At 42.7% G+C, this 20454-nt stretch overlaps 1 protein-coding gene across 2 annotated transcripts in view; it reads right to left on the reverse strand.

Annotated features, from left to right (window-relative positions):
• Window positions 1-20454, reverse strand: part of GLRX3 (glutaredoxin 3) — a 357920-nt gene that overhangs the window by 328605 nt on the left and 8861 nt on the right. For both annotated transcript variants that reach the window (XM_050959662.1, XM_050959661.1), the window contains exons 3-4: window positions 10167-10241; window positions 9255-9456 (exon numbers count right to left, since the gene is read on the reverse strand). In XM_050959662.1, the coding sequence (XP_050815619.1) occupies window positions 9255-9456; window positions 10167-10241 (277 nt within the window). The remainder of the gene's footprint in view (window positions 1-9254; window positions 9457-10166; window positions 10242-20454) is intronic.

Consider the following 20454-nt stretch of genomic DNA (forward strand, 5'->3'; position numbering starts at 1 on the left):
TAAATGCTGCTATATACTTTATACTGTTAATGAGAATAAATAAAAATTTAATACCAATGAAACAAGCAAACCAATGGAGTCATAGCCCAAAAATCTCCTGAAACAAGATTTACATGTGTAGCAACATGATACAGAAGCCAGATTATTTTATGCAAATACACCAAAGAGTCAAAACTCTTTTCGGCTTTTCCTTTTTTTTTTTGAGCACTTAACTAAGCACTCTCAATGCTCACTTAATCTCTTATGTTTAAACTTGGTTGAGTCCCCTCTATGAAATAATGGATTTCTGCTGAACCTCTGCCTCAGCCCACATACATATTCAGTATGCTTCTGTCATAAACAGATGGTTAAGGGTTAATGTCTCTTTTACCTGTAAAGGGTTAAGAAGCTCAGTAAACCTGGCTGACACCTGACCAGAGGACCAATGGGGGGACAAGATACTTTCAAATCTTGGTGGAGGGAAGTCTTTTGTTTGTGCTCTTTGTTTGGATTGTTGTTCGCTCTCAGGACTGAGAGGGACGGGACATCATTCCAGGTTCTCCAAATCTTTCTGAATCAGTCTTTCATGTTTCAAACTAGTAAGTCATAGCCAGGCAAGGCGGATTAGTCTTATGTTTGTTTTCTTAACTTGTAAATGTGTCTTTTTGCTGAAAGGATTTTTACCTCTGTTTGCTGTAACTTTGACTCTCAGGCGGGGGGGGTCCCTCTAGTCTATATGAATCTGAGTACCCTGTAAAGCATTTTCCATCCTGATTTTACAGAGATAATTTTTCCCTTTTCTTTCTTTAATTAAAAGCTTTCTTTTTAAGAACCTGATTGATTTTTCCTTGTTTTAGAATCCAAGGGATTGAGTCTAAACTCACCAGGGATTGGTGGGGGGAAAGGATTAATTCCTCCTTGTTTTAAGATCCAAGGAGTTTGGATCGGTGTGAAGCTTCCCGGGGGAGGGGGGAAAGTCTGGGGGCAAAAGGAAGGGGATGGTTAATTCCTCTTTGTTTTAAGATCCAAGGAGTCTGGATTTGTGTAAGCCTCTCAAGGCAACCCAGGGAGGGGAGAGTCTGGGGGGAAAAGGAGAGCGATGGTTAATTTCTCCTTGCTTTAAGACCCAAGGGGTTTGTGTTTTGGGTTCCCCAAGGAAGGTTCTGGGGGAAACAGAAAGTGTGCCAGACACAGACTTCTGGCTGGTGGCACCGTACCAAATTTAAGCTAGTAATTAAGCTTAAAAGTGTTCATGCAGCTCCCCACTTTTTGTACTCTAAAGTTCAAAGTGGGGAAAAAACCTTGACAACTTCATTACACACGAGCAGGAGAGCGCAAGAGGGGAGGACTCCTGTCTCATACTGAGAAAGCCTGACAATCGGCAAGTTATCTTAAGTGCCTATAACACAACTGCAAGAAGTCTTGGAAACAAGCAGGGAGAACTGGAAGTCCTGCAACAGTCAAGGAACTTGGATGTGATTGGAATAACAGAGACTTGGTGGATCACTCACATGACTGGAGTATTGTCATGGATGGATATAAATTGTTCAGGAAGGACAGGCAGGGCAGAAAAGGTGGGGGAGTTGCACTGCATGTAGGAGAGCAGTGTGACTGCTCAGAGCTCCGTTATGAAACTGCGGAAAAACCTGAGTCTCTCTGGATTAAAGTTTAGAAGTGTGAGCAACAAAGTTGATGTCGTGGTGGGAGTCTGCTATAGACCACCAGACCAGGGGGATGAGGTGGACGAGGCTTTCTTCCAGCAACTAACAGAAGTTACTAGATCACAGGCTCTGATTCTCATGGCAGACTTTTAATCACTCTGATATCTGCTGGGAGAGCAATACAGCAGTGCACAAATAATCCAGGAAGTTTTTGGAAAGTGTAGGGGACAATTTCCTGGTGCAAGTGCTGGAGGAACCAACTAGGGGCAGAGCTCTTCTAGACCTGCTGCTCACAAGCAGGGAAGAATTAGTAGGGGAAGCAAAAGTGGATGGGAACCTGGGAGGCAGTGACCATGAGATGGTCGAGTTCAGTATCCTGACACAAGGAAGGAAGAAGAGCAGCAGAATACGGACCCTGGACTTCAGAAAAGCAGACTTTGACTCCCTAAGGGAACTGATGGGCAAGATCCCCTGGGAGAATAACATGAGGGGAAAAGGAGTCCAGGAGAGCTGGCTGTATTTTAAAGAATCCTTATTGAGGTTGCAGGAATAAAACATCCTCATGTGTAGAAAGAATAGTAAATATGGGAGGCGACCAGCTTGGCTTAACAGTGAAATCCCTGCTGATCTTAAATACAAAAAAGAAGCTTACAAGAAGTGGAAGACTGGACAAATGACCAGGGAGGAGTATAAAAATATTGCTCAGGAATGCAGGAGTGAAATCAGGAAGGCCAACTCACACTTGAAGTTGCAGCTAGCAAGAGATGTTAAGAGTAACAAGAAGGGTTTCTTCAGGTATGTTAGCAACAAGAAGAAAGTCCAGGAAAGTGTGAGCCCTTTACTGAATGAGGGAGGTAACCTAATGACAGAGGATGTGGAAAAAGCTAATGTACTCAATGTTTTTTTGTCTCTGTCTTCACAAACAAGGTCAGCTCACAAACTACTGCACTGGGCAGCACAGCATGGGGAGGAGGTGATCAGACCTCTGTAGAGAAAGAAGTGGTTCAGGACTATTTAGAAAAGCTGGACGAGCACAAGTCCATGGGGCCAGATGCGCTGCATTCGAGGGTGCTAAAGGAATTGGAGGATGTGATTGCAGAGCCATTGACCATTATCTTTGAAAACTCATGGTGATGGGGGAGGTCCCAATGACTGGAAAAAGGCTAATGCAGTGCCCATCTTTAAAAAAAGGGAAGGAGGAGGATCCGGGGAACTACAGGCCAGTCAGCTTCACCTCAGTCCCTGGAAAAATCATGGAGCAGATCCTCAAGGAATCAATTCTGAAGCACTTAGAGCTCTGAGAGTAAAGTGATCAGGAACAGTCAGCATGGATTCACCAAGGGCAAGTCATGCCTGACTAACCTAATTGCTTTTATGACGAGATAACTGGCTCTATGGATGAGGGGAAAGCAGTGGATGTGTTATTCCTTGACTTTAGCAAAGCTTTTGATACGGTCTCCTACAGTATTCTTGATGGCAAGTTAAAGAAGTATGGGCTGGATGAATGGATAGAAAGCTGGCTAGATCATCGGGCTCAATGGGTAGTGATCAATGGCTCCATGTCTAGTTGGCAGCCGGTATCAAGCAGAGTGCCCCAAAGGTCAGTCCTGGGGCCCGTTTTGTTCAAGATCTTCATTAATTATCTGGAGTATGGCGAGGACTGCACCCTCAGCAAGTCTGCAGATGACACTAAACTGGGAGGAGTGGCAGATACGCTGGGAGGTAGGGATAGCATACAGAGGGACCTAGACAAATTAGAGGATTGGCCAAAAGAAATCTGATGAGGTTCAACAAGGACAAGCGCAGAGTCCTGCACTTAGGATGGAAGAATCCCATGCACTGCTACAGACTAGGGACCGAATGGCTAGGCAGCAGTTCTGCAAAAAAAGACCTAAGGGTTACAGTAGATGAGACGCTGGATATGAGTCGACAGTATGCCCTTGTTGCCAAGAAGGCTAATGGCATTTTGGGCTGTATAAGTAGGGGCACTGCCAGCAGATAGAGGGACATGATCATTCCCCTCTATTCAACATTGGTGAGTAGTGTGTCCAGTTTTGGGCCTGTAATAACCTTAGTCCCAGATTTGGACCTTAGCGTCCAAAATATGGGGGTTAGCATGAAAACCTCCAAGCTTAGTTACCAGCTTGGACCTGGTACCTGCTGCCACCACCCAAAAAATTAGAGTGTTTTGGGGCACTCTGGTCCCTCTGAAAAACCTTCCCTGGGGACCCCAAGACCCAAATCCCTTGAGTCTCACAACAAAGGGAAATAATCCTTTTTCCCTTCCCCCCTCCAGATGCTCCTGGAGAGATACACAGACATAAGCTCTGTGAAACTACACAGAGTGACTCCCCCTCTCTGTTTCCAGTCCTGGAAGCAAAAAGTACTTTCCTATTCCCCCAGAGGGAATGCAAAGTCAGGCTAGCAATCCAACACACAAATCTCCCCTTGATTTCTTCCTCCCACCAATTCCCTGGTGAGTACAGACTCAATTTCCCTGAAGTAAAGAAAAACTCCAACAGGTCTTAAAAGAAAGCTTTATATAAAAAGAAAGAAAAATAAGTACAAATGTTTTCTCTGTATTAAGATGATACAACACAGGGTCAATTGCTTAAAAGAATATTGAATAAACAGCCTTATTCAAAAAGAATACAAATCAAAGCACTCCAGCACTTATATTCATGCAAATACCAAAGAAAAGAAACCATATAACTTACTATCTGATCTCTTTGTCCTTACACTTAGAAACAGAAGACTAGAAAGTAGAACTACTTCTCCAAAGCTCAGAGCAAGCAGGCAGCCAGAAAACAAAGACAAAGACACTCAAATCCCTCCACCCAAAGTTGAAAAAATCCGGTTTCCTGATTGGTCCTCTGGTCAGGTGCTTCAGGTGAAAGAGACATTAACCCTTAGCTATCTGTTTATGACAGGGCCCCAAACTACAAGAAGAATATGGAAAAATTGGAAAGAGTCCAGTGGAGGACAACAAAAATGATTACGGGCTGGAGCACATGACTTATGAGGAGAGGCTGAGGGAACTGGGATTATTTAGTCTGCAGAAGAGAAGAATGAAGGGGGGTTGATAGCTGCTTTCAACTACCTGAAAGGGGGTTCCAAAGAGGATGGATCTAAACTGTTCTCAGTGGTACCAGACGACAGAACAAGGAATAATGGTCTCAAGCTGCAGTGGGGGAGGCTTAGGTTGGCTATTAGGAAAAATTTTTTCACTAGGAGGGTGGTGAAGCACTGGAATGGGTTACCTAGGGAGGTGGTGGAATCTCCTTCCTTAGAGGTTTTTAAGGTCAGACTTGACGAAGCCCTGGCTGGGATGATTTAACTGGGGATTGGTCCTGCTTTGAACAGGAGGTTGGACTGGATGAGCTCCTGAGGTCCCTTCCAACCCTGATATTCTATGATTACATTGTTAAACCTAGCCTCACATACATGTAACAGATATAATCTTTAAAAGCTCAGCATGCGATTTGCAAAAGCTCATGCCTACCTTCAAGCTTTTTTGATACAAGGGGTGTTCTTATAAAGGTTTCAAAGTTTCAGGAAGTTCTTAAAGCAGAAGGGTCAAAGTGAAAACTTTTACTTAACTACACTATAGTAGTAACTGTCTCTGACACGATAATTATGAAAACTAAGACATTTCGCTGGCATATTGAGTATATGCAAATGAAATACAAACACGAAAAAAAATTTTTAAAAGTCCTAATCTATATTCTCCCATCAGAGTGAATTTAAAAAATGTATTTACTTTAATTTAAATACATTTTTCTCTATAAAAAAGCCTATTTAAAGTTAAATTTGAAATTATCGACATAAGACCTAAACAAGGGTTGCCACCCATCCAAGTTTTTCTTGAGCAATCCAGTTTTTGGCATTTGTGTCCCAGTGCTTTAAAGGAAGTTTAAAATAATGTTTTAAAGGAAGTCAAACCACAGAACTGGTGGAAGTCAGTGCCTAAGCACCTGGAACCAGAGTTCGTTGAAGTGCTATACTAGCTGCTGACAGTAATAGCTTCCTCTGCAAGTAAAAGAGAATATTTTCTTCGTTTCAATTTATTCAACTAGTTCAGTCCAATGACTAGCTCATATGAAGTTGGGAAACAGATTGGGAGCTGAGAAAGCAGGAAAGCTTGGCTTCCTCTTTCAAGCTATGAACGAAAAAGGAGGTGTAAGAAGATGACACTTTCTAGTTCTAAATTTTAAACAACATGGTGATCAGAAACAATCAGGTTCAATACACCAACTAAAGATTATAGTGTCTTTGATTAAGAAATGTATGAATAAATTTATTTTGTTTTTCTGTATCCAGCACATTTAAGGTACTTAACTAATAAACTTAAAACTTAAAAGTGCTGTTTGTATATTTAATTGCATTCCAAATTCCACCCCAATGGAGTTCTATATAAATGACATAAGAAATGTGTCATTTGCCATTTTCTAACATAATGAAAAATGTAAAAACTAAGAATCTGAATACATATGTTAATCTGCATAGTTGCTTAAACATATGTCTACAGATATAGTAGATGCGCTGGTTAGCAAAAAAGTACCAAATTTACTGTAAAGGCTACAGTTGGCTGTGGACCAACGTTTTAATGGTTACTAACTGATGAGAATAAACTTTTCTTTTAGAAACTAAAGAGTACAAATTCAAAACAAAATTAAAATAATTTATTTAAATCAAAGTTTCTTTCTTGCTGATTTAAACCACAATTAAAATCTGTGATATAAATCACTGATTTAAATCAAACCATTCCATCTCCCATTCACTGTAACATACTGGGGGAAAACCAAACTGGAAATATTTTGGAAAGCAAACACCACATATTATAACTAAGGCAAGAAATTTGTGAGTGATACAAATAAGATTATTGGGAAATAAAATGCTATTTGGGATAAAGATATAGGTGCTTAAAAGCATCTCAATTCTTCATTGCATATGAAATATGTATGAGGAGTGTGCAAATATTTATGTATGATTTTAAAGTGCACACATAGTTGTACAGTTAACATGGGGGGGAGGAGGTGTGAATGTTTAGTTTTAGTTTGTTACTTGCTAAACCATTTCTACCTTAACCCATAGGTGTTGGAACTAGAGATGCTGGCTTGAAGTGGTTTCCATAATATACTGGGTTTACAGTTTTGTTCAATGGCTCAGCACCCGCACTGTAAAAATTATTCCAGCATCCTTGCCATAATGATCCCGTGGGACTTATTCATCTAATTAAAATGTAGCAGCATTTTAGGACTTAAGGAAAAAGACATCAGATCAGATGTTCGTATTGCATGAACCACGAACCATTTACAGGATCCTGCAGATCACTTCATCTCCCATAATCCAGTAACATTCCCACAGTACTCACAACAGTAGTTTACATGTAAAAGTGACTTTTTAATTATTTTCTTTAAATACAATTAGCTGTTGGAGGTAGAGCCAATAGCATGTGATCAACCAGCTCTCCACATACACCTCTACCCCGATATAACAAGAAGTCGGATACAACACGGTAAAGCGGCACTCCAAGGGGGCGGGGCTGTGCGCTCCAGCGGATCAAAGCAAGTTCGCTATAACGTGATTTCACCTATAAAACGGTAAGATTTTTTGGCTCCCAAAAGATAGCATTATATCAAGGTAGAGGTGTACAACCAAGTGATCACACAATCTGAAAACAGCTTTATTAAACCATGGAGTCTCTCCCTGCCAATGCAGGATTGTTCCTTCTAGTATATTATGTAGTGTTTTGTCTGATCTTTTTAAAATCCCAGACAATGGTACTTTTCACCATTACTTTCCTTTTACGATTGTTTCACAGCCCAATACATTTCATTGGCAAAAAGTTCTTCCTCCTATTCAGATTAAGTTATTTTAATTCCATCACATCACTCCCATTTACTGCACTCGACTCCTCAAGTTAATCTTCAGAATACATGTAGAATTCCTTCCTTCCCCCATCCACAAGTCACCGCTTAGGCAAGATATACATGTCAGCTCTTTAAAATCCTTCTTCAAAAGGCTCTTGCTCAGTTGTGTTGTTCTTTTCCTAAATTCCTCCAATCTGTCAACATCAGGTCTGTTCCAAAGTTCACTGAAGTCGGTGGAAAGTTTTCCACTGACTTTAACAAGCTTTGGATCAGACCCATGATGACTAGAAATGAAAGTACTATTCCCGATATTATACCACAACTACAGGAAGAAGTCCTAATACCTCCTTGCCCCAGGACTTGATGCCTGTGTTTGCAGCCCAAAATACCATTTTTTGTAGCCATACATATTGCAAACTCAAATCACTACCACCTCACTTCATCATTTGCACTTACTCCCTCCCACTGAACTTGTGTGTTTTGAATAATTTTCACCTTCCTCTCCCTCTCTTCTACCCCAGTGTAGTACTGAAGCTTGCATTGTTCCTATTTAATTCTTGTTTTTTATGTTCTTGCCATTTTCAGTTTCTCTAGGTCCTTTTGTACTTTTTCCTCCATTTTTACTATTTACTCAACTCTTCTCAATTTGGTTTCTTTCATGAACCTCCTGAATACACCCTTATCCTGATCACTAAAGAATACAGCAAATAAGTACGGTCATCACTTTGGTAACTCATTAGAAACCTCTCTCAAACACTGACTCTTCCCCGTTGCATTATTACTTATTGCCCTTTGTTTCCAGCCAGTTACCCAGTTTTAAATCCACATGCGTTCTTATCAAAACCAATTTAATTTTTAAATTATAATTTTGAGGAATTGTATCAAAGTCAGGCTGGATAAAAAGTGATTTTTATTTAAATTATAGAGATGAGTTAAATTAAAAAACTATTGAAAATTAAATTTATATTTTACAATAACCTAGGTTAAGGCCTGAACTTACCATAATCTATTAATATTATTTTAATTAAAATGATTTTAACACTACATGTTTGCTACTGCTTTTTGGTGGAAGTCACTGCCTAAACACCTGGAACTAAAGTGTGTTGAAGTGCTCAACTGGTTTTTGGTAGCAGTAACCTCTTCTGCAGGTACAGAGAGAATGGGGCAGGTTGCTTAGTCTTTCTATCCCTCTGTTCCTTATTTGGAGCAACAAAATAACAATACGGTAACTTCATGAGGGGACTGTGAAAATAAATTAGTGTTTTAAGGCGCTCAGATACTGTAATGCAGTGGTCCCTGTATTAAACTGTCGGCGTGTGCCCCCCGGGGGTGCAGAGGGGTGCAGAGGAACTTTGGCGGAGGCACGGCAGGACCCAGGACAGTTCCCGTGGGGGATGGGGAGGGAGCGCCACCCAGCCCTGCTCCACCCCCACCTCTGCTCCAGCCCCACCTCCAGTCGGGGCTCCTCCCCCAGCCCCGCTCCAGCCTCAGCTCCCAACTGCAGCCCCAGCCTTGGTCTCCTTACTCCTTTCCGCATCTCTTCCTTCCCCTCCCCTCTGGAGCCACGGTCCAGGTTGGGGGAGGGCATCATGGACAAGAGTAAAGGGGTCATGACCACAAAAAGCCTGGGGACCTCTGCTTTAATGATACATACCACAAACAAGCCTATATATAACTCCTGCAACCAATCCCTACATAAACAAGCCCTGTTACATTAAATAAAATTTCAGGAAGTCCTTACCACAACAAGGCTCCTGGGGAGATCCTTTTATAAACACCATGCAGGGTGCAGCATTGGTCAATTTCTTTAGACGCACGTTGAGGTCCTCTTTTGCATTATCATTAGGGCCAGCTGAAATTGTACTGCTAGATGCATGGCGCTGGACTTTTTTGGTCAGCTCTGGGGCATGGGCACCATCTAATCTGTCAATTTTCTGAGAATTCTGAATAAGCCAAGAGAGTAGCTCAGTTAAGAAGCATTAACTAAAAGCGTCTTCTAAACTACTAAAAATTGGAAGTTTTAATGTATTCCATCACTACATATTATAGGTTTTCAGATAAGCAGGCAGAATGGGTTAGAATACTGACCCTTTACCTCTTTAATCCCAGCAAAATTCTAAAACAGAAACTAGTCTGTTGGCCATAGCACTGTCTGTACCAAACAGACTTCTTAAAACTTGTTATAAACAAAAATTATTAACAAAACAGAACCAAATGTGCGATTTCTACTGCATAATCACCTGTTAATTCTTCACAAGCATTACACTGAATAATTCAAACAGAAAAGTGAATGAATCATGAACTCCCACTAGACCACGCCTAACATAATACAAGAGAAGAGTCTTGTGCATCTCAGGTATTGTAAAGCCACCTATGAATTCCAAGGTATTTCAAGGAGGTTCTGAAATATTAAAACTGGGTTCCATAATCATTTCTGTGAACTGGCTATTCTTGTGCCCTCGGTTAAAAAAACAACACACACACACACACACACAGATTGTTAGCAGCTTCTTCATTAAGTCAAAATTAAGAAGAGAGAGAGTTCTGCTCTTTTTAGTACTAAAACAAGAGTAGAATGAAAATTTACTAGTACTGAACTGCTGAACTTAACACAGACATTCATGTGAGTAATATGCAATCCATTTTCTCTTACCTTAAAAAACAAGAATGTTGGAACAGAACTAATTTCGTATTTTTCAGATACTTCAGGCACAGCTTCAGCTTCCAGCTTAAAAGTCAGAGAAAACATGTTTTTATTTTCATAATTTTCTTTGCAGTTTTGATTGTGCATGTCAATCCTTTTTATAATGTTCTGCTCAGCATTTTGTATGTTTAAAAAGGAGTTTGATGCAAAAGTTTATGAGACATTTGCATTTAAATGAGACTCACTGGGCTGGCATGTCATCCACTGAGCCTGCACAGTGTCAAAACAGGTTCAGGGGTTTTTATTTTGTTGCACATTTCAAAAGATGCCTAGAGGCTGTGAATAAAATTTTTGGTGCACTAGTGACCTAGTAAATTTTCAATCATATGCAGCTACTACTATATTGAAATCCATAAATCATTGACCCCAGTTATGTCATGATTACAGTGCTTATTTTCTGCCCACAGCAATTCTTGCTGTTTGCTCTATTGACTAATTTCAAGAGGCAGTACATCATGACTGACATTTGCAGCCTTCTGCAAATTATGAGGCAAAAAGGAGTATTTCTTCAATAAACTATTGATGTCTGCTAAATTTTACTTTTAACTCTTGCAAGGCTCCTGGATTGTAAGTAGAAAGCTTGTTAGACTATTGGTCCAGAAGCTTGGTCATTATTAAAATGCATATTTTGGAATTCTAGAAGATAATTTTTTACCAGACAAATATAAGTCTTTTTATTAACCATGTTCGACGTGTGTATTCTGTCTCAGCTGCTGACTTCAGTGACAAAAGTTATTTGGAGGGTTGTTTTTAATTTGTTTATTGCAATAAATGCTGATTTTCTGTTAGCGCTGCAGACATTAAGTAGAAAAATAAAGGTATAAATAAGGTGGTAAAATAGTGAATATAAATGCATTTCAAGGAATAGTAAATAGAAACCTGTGATCCCATTTACAGGTGCACAAAGCCTTGCCAACTCCTCTTTTTACAACCTGTACACTGGGGCTTTATCAACAGCAACTGGAAAACCATTCAGGGTTGCTGATTTCTTGTTCAGAAAATTAACATTTTTAACAACATATCATTGACTATTCAGTTTCTGGCTCTCTCTATATAGCGCTTTGAACTTTTTAGTGTTATTTGTAAACGTAGATTTTGGTTTGTTACACCCACAAGGCTTTTAATCTTGTTACAATTTTGGATGCAAGGGAAATAATTTTACATCTGCTCAACGTCCCCTCAAGTGGACAGGGGGCTGCAGACAGGGGAGTGTGAGAGGGAGTTTGACAGAGGGAAGCCTATGATGGTTAGGAAGACCTGTAACACCTGTACCAGCACTGCTTCTGTCTCCTCCACCTGCACCTGTAGCCAGACAGAGCGCCTGAGCATGGATGCTTCTACCCTGATCCTGGTGTGGTTTTGCAGAGACTGTGATTTGCAATTCCCACTTACTGACATCCAGGCTGGGGGGATCATCCAATGTGAAAGGTGCCTGCTGGTGAAATCTCTCAGGCAGCCGGTGGGGGAGCTAAAGGAGGTGGTGGCTAGATTAAGAAGCATCTGAATCCACGAGCAATTCCTGGACAGCGTCCATGTGGAGACAGCTGAGGTAGCTGTCTCAGTACACAGGACTGCTGACACACCACTGGTGGAGTAAGAGATGGCTCAGGGTAAACACTGGCAGCTGGTTACTTCTGGCAGCAGGCAGTTCACCACCCCTGCCCCGAACCCTCCCACCATAGTAACAGCTAACCATTATGCTCTTCTTGACACAGGAGAGAAGGAATCAACCCCTACAATAGAGGAGGAGAAGCCTCGTACCCCTAAGGCTGGGAGGTCTGCTGCCACCGCTGCAAACAGGAAACGTGAGGCAGTGGTGGTCGGAGACTCTCTTCTGAGAGAGACGGAGGTGCCCATCTGTTGCCTTGACATTTCATCTCGGGAGGTATGCTGCCTGCCAGGGGCCAGTAGCCAAGATGTTACGGAGGCATTGTCAAGGATTATCCAGCCCTCTGACTACTACCCCATGCTAGTCATCCATGTGGGCACAAATGATACTGCCAGGTGTGACACTAAGCAGATCAAGAGTGACTACAGGGCTCTGGGAGTACAGGTGAAGGAGTTTGGAGCGCAGGTGGTATTCTCTTCTATTCTTCTTGTCAAAGGTAGGGGCCCGGGCAGAGACAGGTGCATCGTGGAGGTGAATGCCTGGCTGCAAAGATGGTGTCACCAGAAGGGCTTTAGCTTCCTCGACCACGAGATGGTATTCCAGGAAGGACTGCTAGGCAGAGATGGTGTTCACCTTTCGAGGAGAGGGAAAAACCTATTTGGACACAGAATGGCTAACCTAGTGAGGAGGGCTTTAAACTAGGTTCGACAGGGACAGGTGAGCAAAGCCCACAAGTAAGTGGGGAACATGGGAGACCTGGGAGATGGGTCAGAAATAGGAGGGAACGTGGGCTATAATGGCAAAGAGAAAGAAGGGTCAGGGCAAAACAGGGAGGCAAGATCAAATCAGTATCTTACACAAACATATAAATGCGAGAACTATGAGTAATAAGCAGGAAGAACTGGAAGTGCTAATAAATAAATACAACTATGACATTGTTGGCATCACCAAAACTTGGTGGGATAATACACGATTGGAATGTTGGTATGGATGGGTACCACTTGCTCAGGAAGGACAGACAGGGAAAAGGGGAGGAGGTGTTCCCTTATATATTAAAAATGTACACGCTTGGACTGAGGTGGAGATGGACATAGGAGACGGAAGTGTTGAGAGTCTCTAGGTTAGGATAAAAGGAGTGAAAAACAAGGGTGATGTCATGCTAGGAGTCTACTACAGGCCACCTAACCGGGTGGAAGAGGTGGATGAGGCTTTTTTTTTAGAACAACTAACAAAATAATCCAAAACCCAATATTTGGTGGTGATGGGAGACTTCAACTATCCAGATACATGTTGCGAAAACAACACAGCAGGGCACAGACCATCCAATAAGTTCTTGGACTGCGTTGCAGACAACTTTTTATTTTAGAAGGTTGAAAAAGCAACTAGAGGGGAAGCTGTTCTAGACCTAATTTTAACAAATAGGGAGGAACTCGTTGAGAATTTGAAAGTAGAAGGCAGCTTGGTGAAAGTGATCATAAAATCATAGAGTTCACAATTCTAAGGAAGGGTAGAAGGAAGTACAGCAAAATAGAGACAATGGATTTCAGGAAAGTGGATTTTGGTAAGCTCAGAGAGCTGATAGGTAAGGTCCCATGGGAATCAAAACTGAGGAGAAAAACAACTGAGGAGAGTTGGCAGTTTTTCAAAGGAACACTACTAAGGGCCCAAAAGCAAGATAGAAAGTGTGGCAAAAGACCACCTTGGCTTAAACACGAGATCTTGCTTGATCTAAAAAATAAAAAGGAGTCATATAAAAATGGAAACTAGGACAGATTACAAAGGATGAATATAGGCAAACAACACAGGAATGCAGGGGCAAGATTAGAAAGGCAAAGGCACAAAATGAGCCCAAATTAGCTACAGGAATAAAAGGAAACAAGACGACTTTTTATCTATACATTAGAAGCAAGAGGAAGACCAAGGACAGGGTAGGCCCACTGCTCAGTGAGGAGGGAGAAATAGTAACAGGAAACTTGGAAATGGCAGAGATGCTTAATGACTTCTTTGTTTCGGTCTTCACCAAGAAGTCTGAAGGAATGCCTAACATAGTGAATGCTAATGGGAAGGGGGTAAGTTTAGAAGAGAAAATAAAAAATGAACAAGTTAAAAATCACTTAGAAAAGTTAAATGCCTGCAAGTCACCAGGGCCTGATGAAATGTATCCCAGAATACTCAAGGAGCTAAATAGAGGAGGTATCTGAGCCTCTAGCTATTATCTTTGGAAACTCATGGGAGACAGGAGAGATTCCAGAAGACTGGAAAAGGGCAAATATAGAGCCCATCTATAAAAAGGGAAATAAAAAACAACCCAGGAAACTAGAGATCGGTTAGTTTAACATTTGTGCCAGGGAAGATAATGGAGCAAGTAATTAAGGAAACCATCTGCAAACACTTGGATGGTGGAAAGGTGATAGGGAATAGCCAGCACGGATTTGTAAAGAACAAATCATGTCAAACAAATCTGATGGCTTTCTTTGATAGTCTTGTGGATAAGGGAGAAGCGGTGGATGTGGTATACCTAGACTTTAGTAAGGCATTTGATACGGTCTCTCATGATATTCTTATCAATAAACTAGGCAAATACAACTCAGATGGGGCTACTATAAGGTGGGTGCATAACTGGCTGGATAACCATACTCAGGGTATGTCTACACTATGGGATTATTCCGATTTTACAGAAACCATTTTTTTTAAACAGATTGTATAAAGTCGAGTGCACGTGGCAGCACTAAGCACATTAATTCGGCAGTATGCGTCCATGTACTGAGGCTAGCATCGATTTCCAGAGCGTTGCACTGTGGGTAGTTATCCTGTAGCTATCCCATAGTTCCCGCAGTCTCCCCCGCCCATTAGAATTCTGGGTTGAGATCCCAATGCATGATGGTGCAAAAACAGTATCGCGGGTGATTCTGGGTAAATGTCATCACTCAATCTTTCCTCCATGAAAGTAACAGCAGACAATCATTTCGCGCCCTTTTTCCCCTGGATTGCCCTGGCAGACGCCATAGCATGGCAACCATGGAGCCTCTTTTGCCTTTTGTCACTGTCACCATATGTGTACTGGACGCTGCTGACAGAGGCAGTACTGCAGTGCTACACAGCAGCATTCATTTGCCTTTGCACGGTAGCAGAGATGGCTACCATCCCTATTGCACCGTCTGCCATTGTAAACTGGCGATGAGATGATGGTTATCAGTCATTCTGCACCGTTTGCAATTAGAAATTGGTGATAACGGTTATCAATCCTTTTGTACCGTCTGCTGCTGTCATGGGTGCTCCTGGCTGGCCTCGCTGAGGTTGGCCAGGGGCCCATGGACAAAAATGAGAATGACTCCATGGGTCATTCCCTTCTTTATGTTTTGTCTAAAAATAGAGTCAGTCTTGCCTGGAATATGGGGCAAGTATACTAGAGAACCAGAGAGCACAGCCGCTCCGTGTCAGAGACCCAGAGATCCTGCAGAAATGATGAGCTGCATGCCATTCTAGGGGGTGCCCCTGCAACAACCCCATCCATTGCTTCCCTCCTCCCCCAACCCTCCTGGGCTACCGTGGCAGCGTCCCCCCATTTGTGTGATGAAGTAATAAAGAATGCAGGAATAAGAAACACTGACTTTTTAGCAAGATAAAATGAGGGGGGGCAGCCTCCAGCTGCTATGATAGTCCAAGCAGAACATTAAATGGTAGGAGGGAGAGGAGCGCAGCCTCCCGCTATGATAGTCCAGGGAGTACAGAATCTTTTCTTTAGACATGAAAAGGGGGGGGGGCTGATGGAGCTCAGCCTCCAGCTGCTATGATGAGGACGGTTACCAAGCCTTTTCTACCATCTGCCAGGAATGACCAGGAGTCACTCCCATTTTTACCCAGGCGCCCCCGGCCGACCTCACCGAGGCCAGCCAGGAGCACTCACAGGATGATGAGGACGGTTTTCCACCATTTTGCATCATCTGTCATCAGGAAAGGAAGGGGAGGGGATGCTGCTGTTCAACGTCGCAGCACCGCATCTACCAGCAGCATGCAGTAGACATACGGTGACATTGAAAAAAGTCAAGAAACTATTTTTTTTTTTCCCTTTCCTTTCACGGGGAGCGAGGGGCGTAAATTGACGAGATATACCCTGAACAACCCCGGACAATGTTTTTGACCCTTCAGGCATTGGGAGCTCAGCCAAGAATGCAAATGCTTTTCGGAGACTACGGGGACTGTGGGATAGCTGGAGTCCTCAGTCCCCCCTCCCTCCCTCCATGAGCGTCCATTTCATTCTTTGGATTTCCATTACTCTTGTCACGCAGCACAGTGCTGAGTCCCTGCTGTGGCCTCTGTCTATCATAGCCTGGAGATTTTTTCAAATGCTTTGTCATTTCGTCTTCTGTAACGGAGCTCTGATAGAACAGATGTGTCTCCCCATACAGCGATCAGATCCTGTATCTCCCATACAGCCCATGCTGGAGTTCTTTTTGGATTTGGGACTGCATCACCACCCATGCTGATCAGAGCTCCACGCTGGGCAAACAGGAAATGAAATTCAAAAGTTTGCGCGGCTTTTCCTGTCAACCTGGCCAGTGCATCCGAGTTCAGATTGCTTTGCACAGCGGTCACAATGGTGCACTGTGGGATACCGCCCAGAGGCCAATACCGTCGAATTGCGGCCACACTAACCCTAATCCGACATGGCAATACCGATTTCAGGGCTACTCCTCTCGTCGGAGAGGAGTACAGAAATCAGTTTAAAGAGCCCTTTATATCGATATAAAGGGCTTCACTGTGTGGACGGGTGCAGGGTTAATTTAGTTTAACGCTGCTAAATTCGGTTTAAATGCGCAGTGTAGACCAGGCCTCAGAGAGTAGTTATTAATGGTTCCCAATCCTGCTGGAAAGGCAGAAAAAGTGGGGTTCCGCAGGGGTCTGTTTTGGGACCGGCTCTGTTCAATATCTTCATCAACGACTTAGATATTGGCATAGAAAGTACGCTTATTAAGTTATCTTGGAGGACAGGGTCAAAATTCAAAATGATCTGGACAAATTGGAGAAATGGTCTGAAGTAAACAGGATGAAGTTTAACAAAGACAAATGCAAAGTGCTCCACTTAGGAAGGAACAATCAGCTTCACAAATACAGAATGGGAAGAGACTCTCTAGGAAATAGTACAGCAGAAAGGGATCTAGGGGTTATAGTGGACCACAAGCTAAATATGAGTCAACAGTGTGATGCTGTTGCTAAAAGAGCAAACATGATTCTGGGATGCATTACCAGGTGTGTTGTGAACAAGACACGAGAAGTCATTCTTCCACTCTACTCTGCGCTGGTTAGGCCTCAACTGGAGTATTGTGTCCAGTTCTGGGCATCGCATTTCAAGAAACATGTGGAGAAACTGGAGAGGGTCCAGAGAAGAGCAACAAAAATGATTAACGGTCTTGAGAACATGACCAGTGAAGGAAGGCTGAAAGAACTGGGTTTGTTTAGTCTAGAAAAGAGAAGACTGAGAGGGGACATGATAGCAGTTTTCAGGTATCTAAAAGGGTGTCATCAGGAGGAGGGAGAAAACTTGTTCACCTTAGCCTCTAATGAAAGAACAAGAAGCAATGGGCTTAAACTGCAGCAAGGGAGATTTAGGTTGGACATTAGGAAAAAGTTCCTAACTGTCAGGGTAGTAAAACACTGGAATAAATTGCCTAGGGAGGTTGTGGAATCTCCATCTCTGGAGATATTTAAGAGTAGGTTAGAGAAATGTCTATCAAGGATGGTCTAGACAGTATTTGGACCTGCCACGAGGGCAGGGGACTGGACTCGATGACCTCTCGAGGTCCCTTCCAGTCCTAGAATCTATGAATCCCATAGGCCAGGGGTGGGGAACCTCCAGCCCGCTGCCTAATTTCATTCAGCCCGTGGCAAGTCTCTGTGCCGTGGGCCGGAAGCCCCGAGCCTTGGCACCCCTCCATGGGGCTGCAGCCACAAGCGTGGGATTGCCCCACTACAGGGCAAGCTAGGATTGCCAGGCCATTAAAAGCCTGGTCGGTGGTGCATAGCATCCAGAAGGAGCCGGCATGTCCCTGTGGCCCCTAGGCACAGGTGTGATCAGGGAAGCTCCGTGCACCGCCTCCGCAGCTCCCATTGGCTGGGAACTGCAGCTAGCGGGAGTTGCAGGTGCAGGCAACATGCAACCATGCAGACCCACCAGGCTGCACCTCCGCCTAGGGGCAGAATCTGACACTCACACCGGCCGCTTCTGGGAACAGTGTGGAGCCAGGGCAGGTAGGGAGACTGCCTTAGCTTCAGTGCATCACCAACTGGGAGCCGCCTGAGGTAAGCAATGCCTGGTCGGAGCCCACATCCCAAACCCACTCCCACACCGTAACTCCCTCCCAGGCCCTGCACCCACACCCATACCCCAACCCCCTCCCACACCCTAACTCCCTCCCACACCCTGCCCCCAACCCCTTACCCCAGTCCTGAGCCCACTTCCACACTCCAAACCCCTTGGCCCCATTCAGAAGTCCCCGCCTGCAACCCAAACCCCTCATCCCCAGCCCCACCCAAGTCCACACCCCCAGCCACAGCCCTCACCCCCTCCCACACCTCAACCTCCTGCTTCAGCTTAGAGCCCTCTCCCGCACCTTGAACCCCTCATTTCTGACCCCAATCCAGAGCCTAAGGGAAGCCGCGAGCCTTAGCGCCCCTCCACAGGGCTGGAGCTGCGAGAATTGTCTCGCCCTGCTGCATGGGGGAGGCCCGAGCCTTCCCCAATCACAGGGCTGTGTGTGGCCCATGACTGATTTTTTTTTGTTAGTCAATGGCCCAAGAGAAAAAAGGTTCCCCACCCCTGCTGTAGGCAATCAAAGAAATGAAGGCTCCAGAGAAGGATCAAAGATTTTCTCTCTCAACATGGGCCTAATCCAAAGCCCACTGAAATCAATGGGAGTCTTCAGTGGACTTTGGATCAGGCCCCTTAAATTTCTCTTGCTCTCAAGTTAATTCTTGTCAGGTTTGAACCTTCACCAAAACAAGCAGTCCTTATGCACTCAATGATGTGAGCATCATCATCAAGTAGACATTCAAAATTTCCTTCTCTCAAACATACTTCTAAAGATTTCGGAAAAATATGCAAAGGGAATGGAACTACAGCTTAACTTTATGAACAATAACCTAAAGAATAAGCCATGACTGGAATTCTGCCAAGCTATCACACAGAGATTTTTGAGAATGGTTCTACCTGTAGTTTTTGATTGAATCATAAGATTGTCTGATGCGCACAGCAGATCTTTATAGTATCTCCCTCACCTGGTTTATCCCGTATTTGGCCAAGCAGCACCAGACTATGACCTTTAATTTTGAGTCTTCCATCCCTACTTCAACCACATAGTCAAATCTCCACAAGAATTAACTGAGAAACAAAATCTGTCAATATACTTTTATTTTCTGATCTCCTGCAAATGGCTGAATCATTGTTATATGGTACTGAACTTTTATTCTTTTTTCTTTTGGTGGCTCATTTCCTAGTTACTTTGATGTTTTTTGTTGCACTTTAATGAAGTTCATTCACACAACTTATTTTATAAAACTGAATTTGTTATTGGTCCATCCACCAAATTTCAGACCGTTTAAGATAGAGAACACAAGTCACATTTTAAACCTCGTGGCTTGGTTAAAATTAAAATTTATTCTGTGGTCCTCTTTAAAAAAATTAATATAAACTTGTGTTTAAATAGTGCAGTCTTAATTTTAATCACATTTAAAAAGGTTGCTCAAGATTTTGAAGAAGGTTTTGAAGAAGTTACACTTGTTATAAACAATGGATTTGAAAACTGATGATGTGACTTACAAGGCAGTCCACAATTCCTGATTAGGTACTTAAAATTAACTTGGTAGGTTAGCTAAATTGTTATTGAATGATCTGAAGTTCAATTGCTTGGCTATTCCAGAACATGTGACAAAGTTCTATGCTTTTAATTATGAAGCCAAAATATTAAATTAGTACCAGTCAGAGTCCAAACTACTGAGTCAATAGACTTATAGCTTATAGCTTGTTTCTTTAACAGACTCATCTTACGTATTGTAGTCTGGATGTGTTTACAAGACAGGTGTTGTAATTTTATTTTGCAATGTACTGTCCAATGAACCATACCATTAAAATAAATATTCATTAAAGGTGCACAAACAAGTGACAGCTGAGACTTCAAAAAAATTTGGCCTACCATAAACTACAGCAGCACTAGAAAAGCAACAAAAACAATGTATAATATTTTGAAAACTGACATTTTAGGATATTCTAATTAAAATAGCTTTGTAAATTAACATAATTAAAAACAGATCTATCTTTCTGCTTTTCAAAAGAAAATGCCAAACTGTGAGATGAGTCATTAAAAACACACAAAACATAAAGGCTGTAAGAAATCAAATTAAAACACACACACGCAGCTGGTTGTTCCATTACTCCCTGCCCTCATAATCACAAAAATGTCTCATTAACAAGAGAAAGTTGTTTTAAAATGAATGGCATGCAGATCTAGTGCATTAATTTTTTTTTCTACAGTGATTCTATTCCTGGGATATGCAGATGAACTCACAAAAATATTGCGTCTCATTTACTTACTGCTGTTCAACATGCCATGCTTAGAATGACAACATCATACA

This window comes from Gopherus flavomarginatus, chromosome 6 (assembly GCF_025201925.1).
Source record: "Gopherus flavomarginatus isolate rGopFla2 chromosome 6, rGopFla2.mat.asm, whole genome shotgun sequence".
NCBI classification, from domain to species: domain Eukaryota; kingdom Metazoa; phylum Chordata; order Testudines; family Testudinidae; genus Gopherus; species Gopherus flavomarginatus.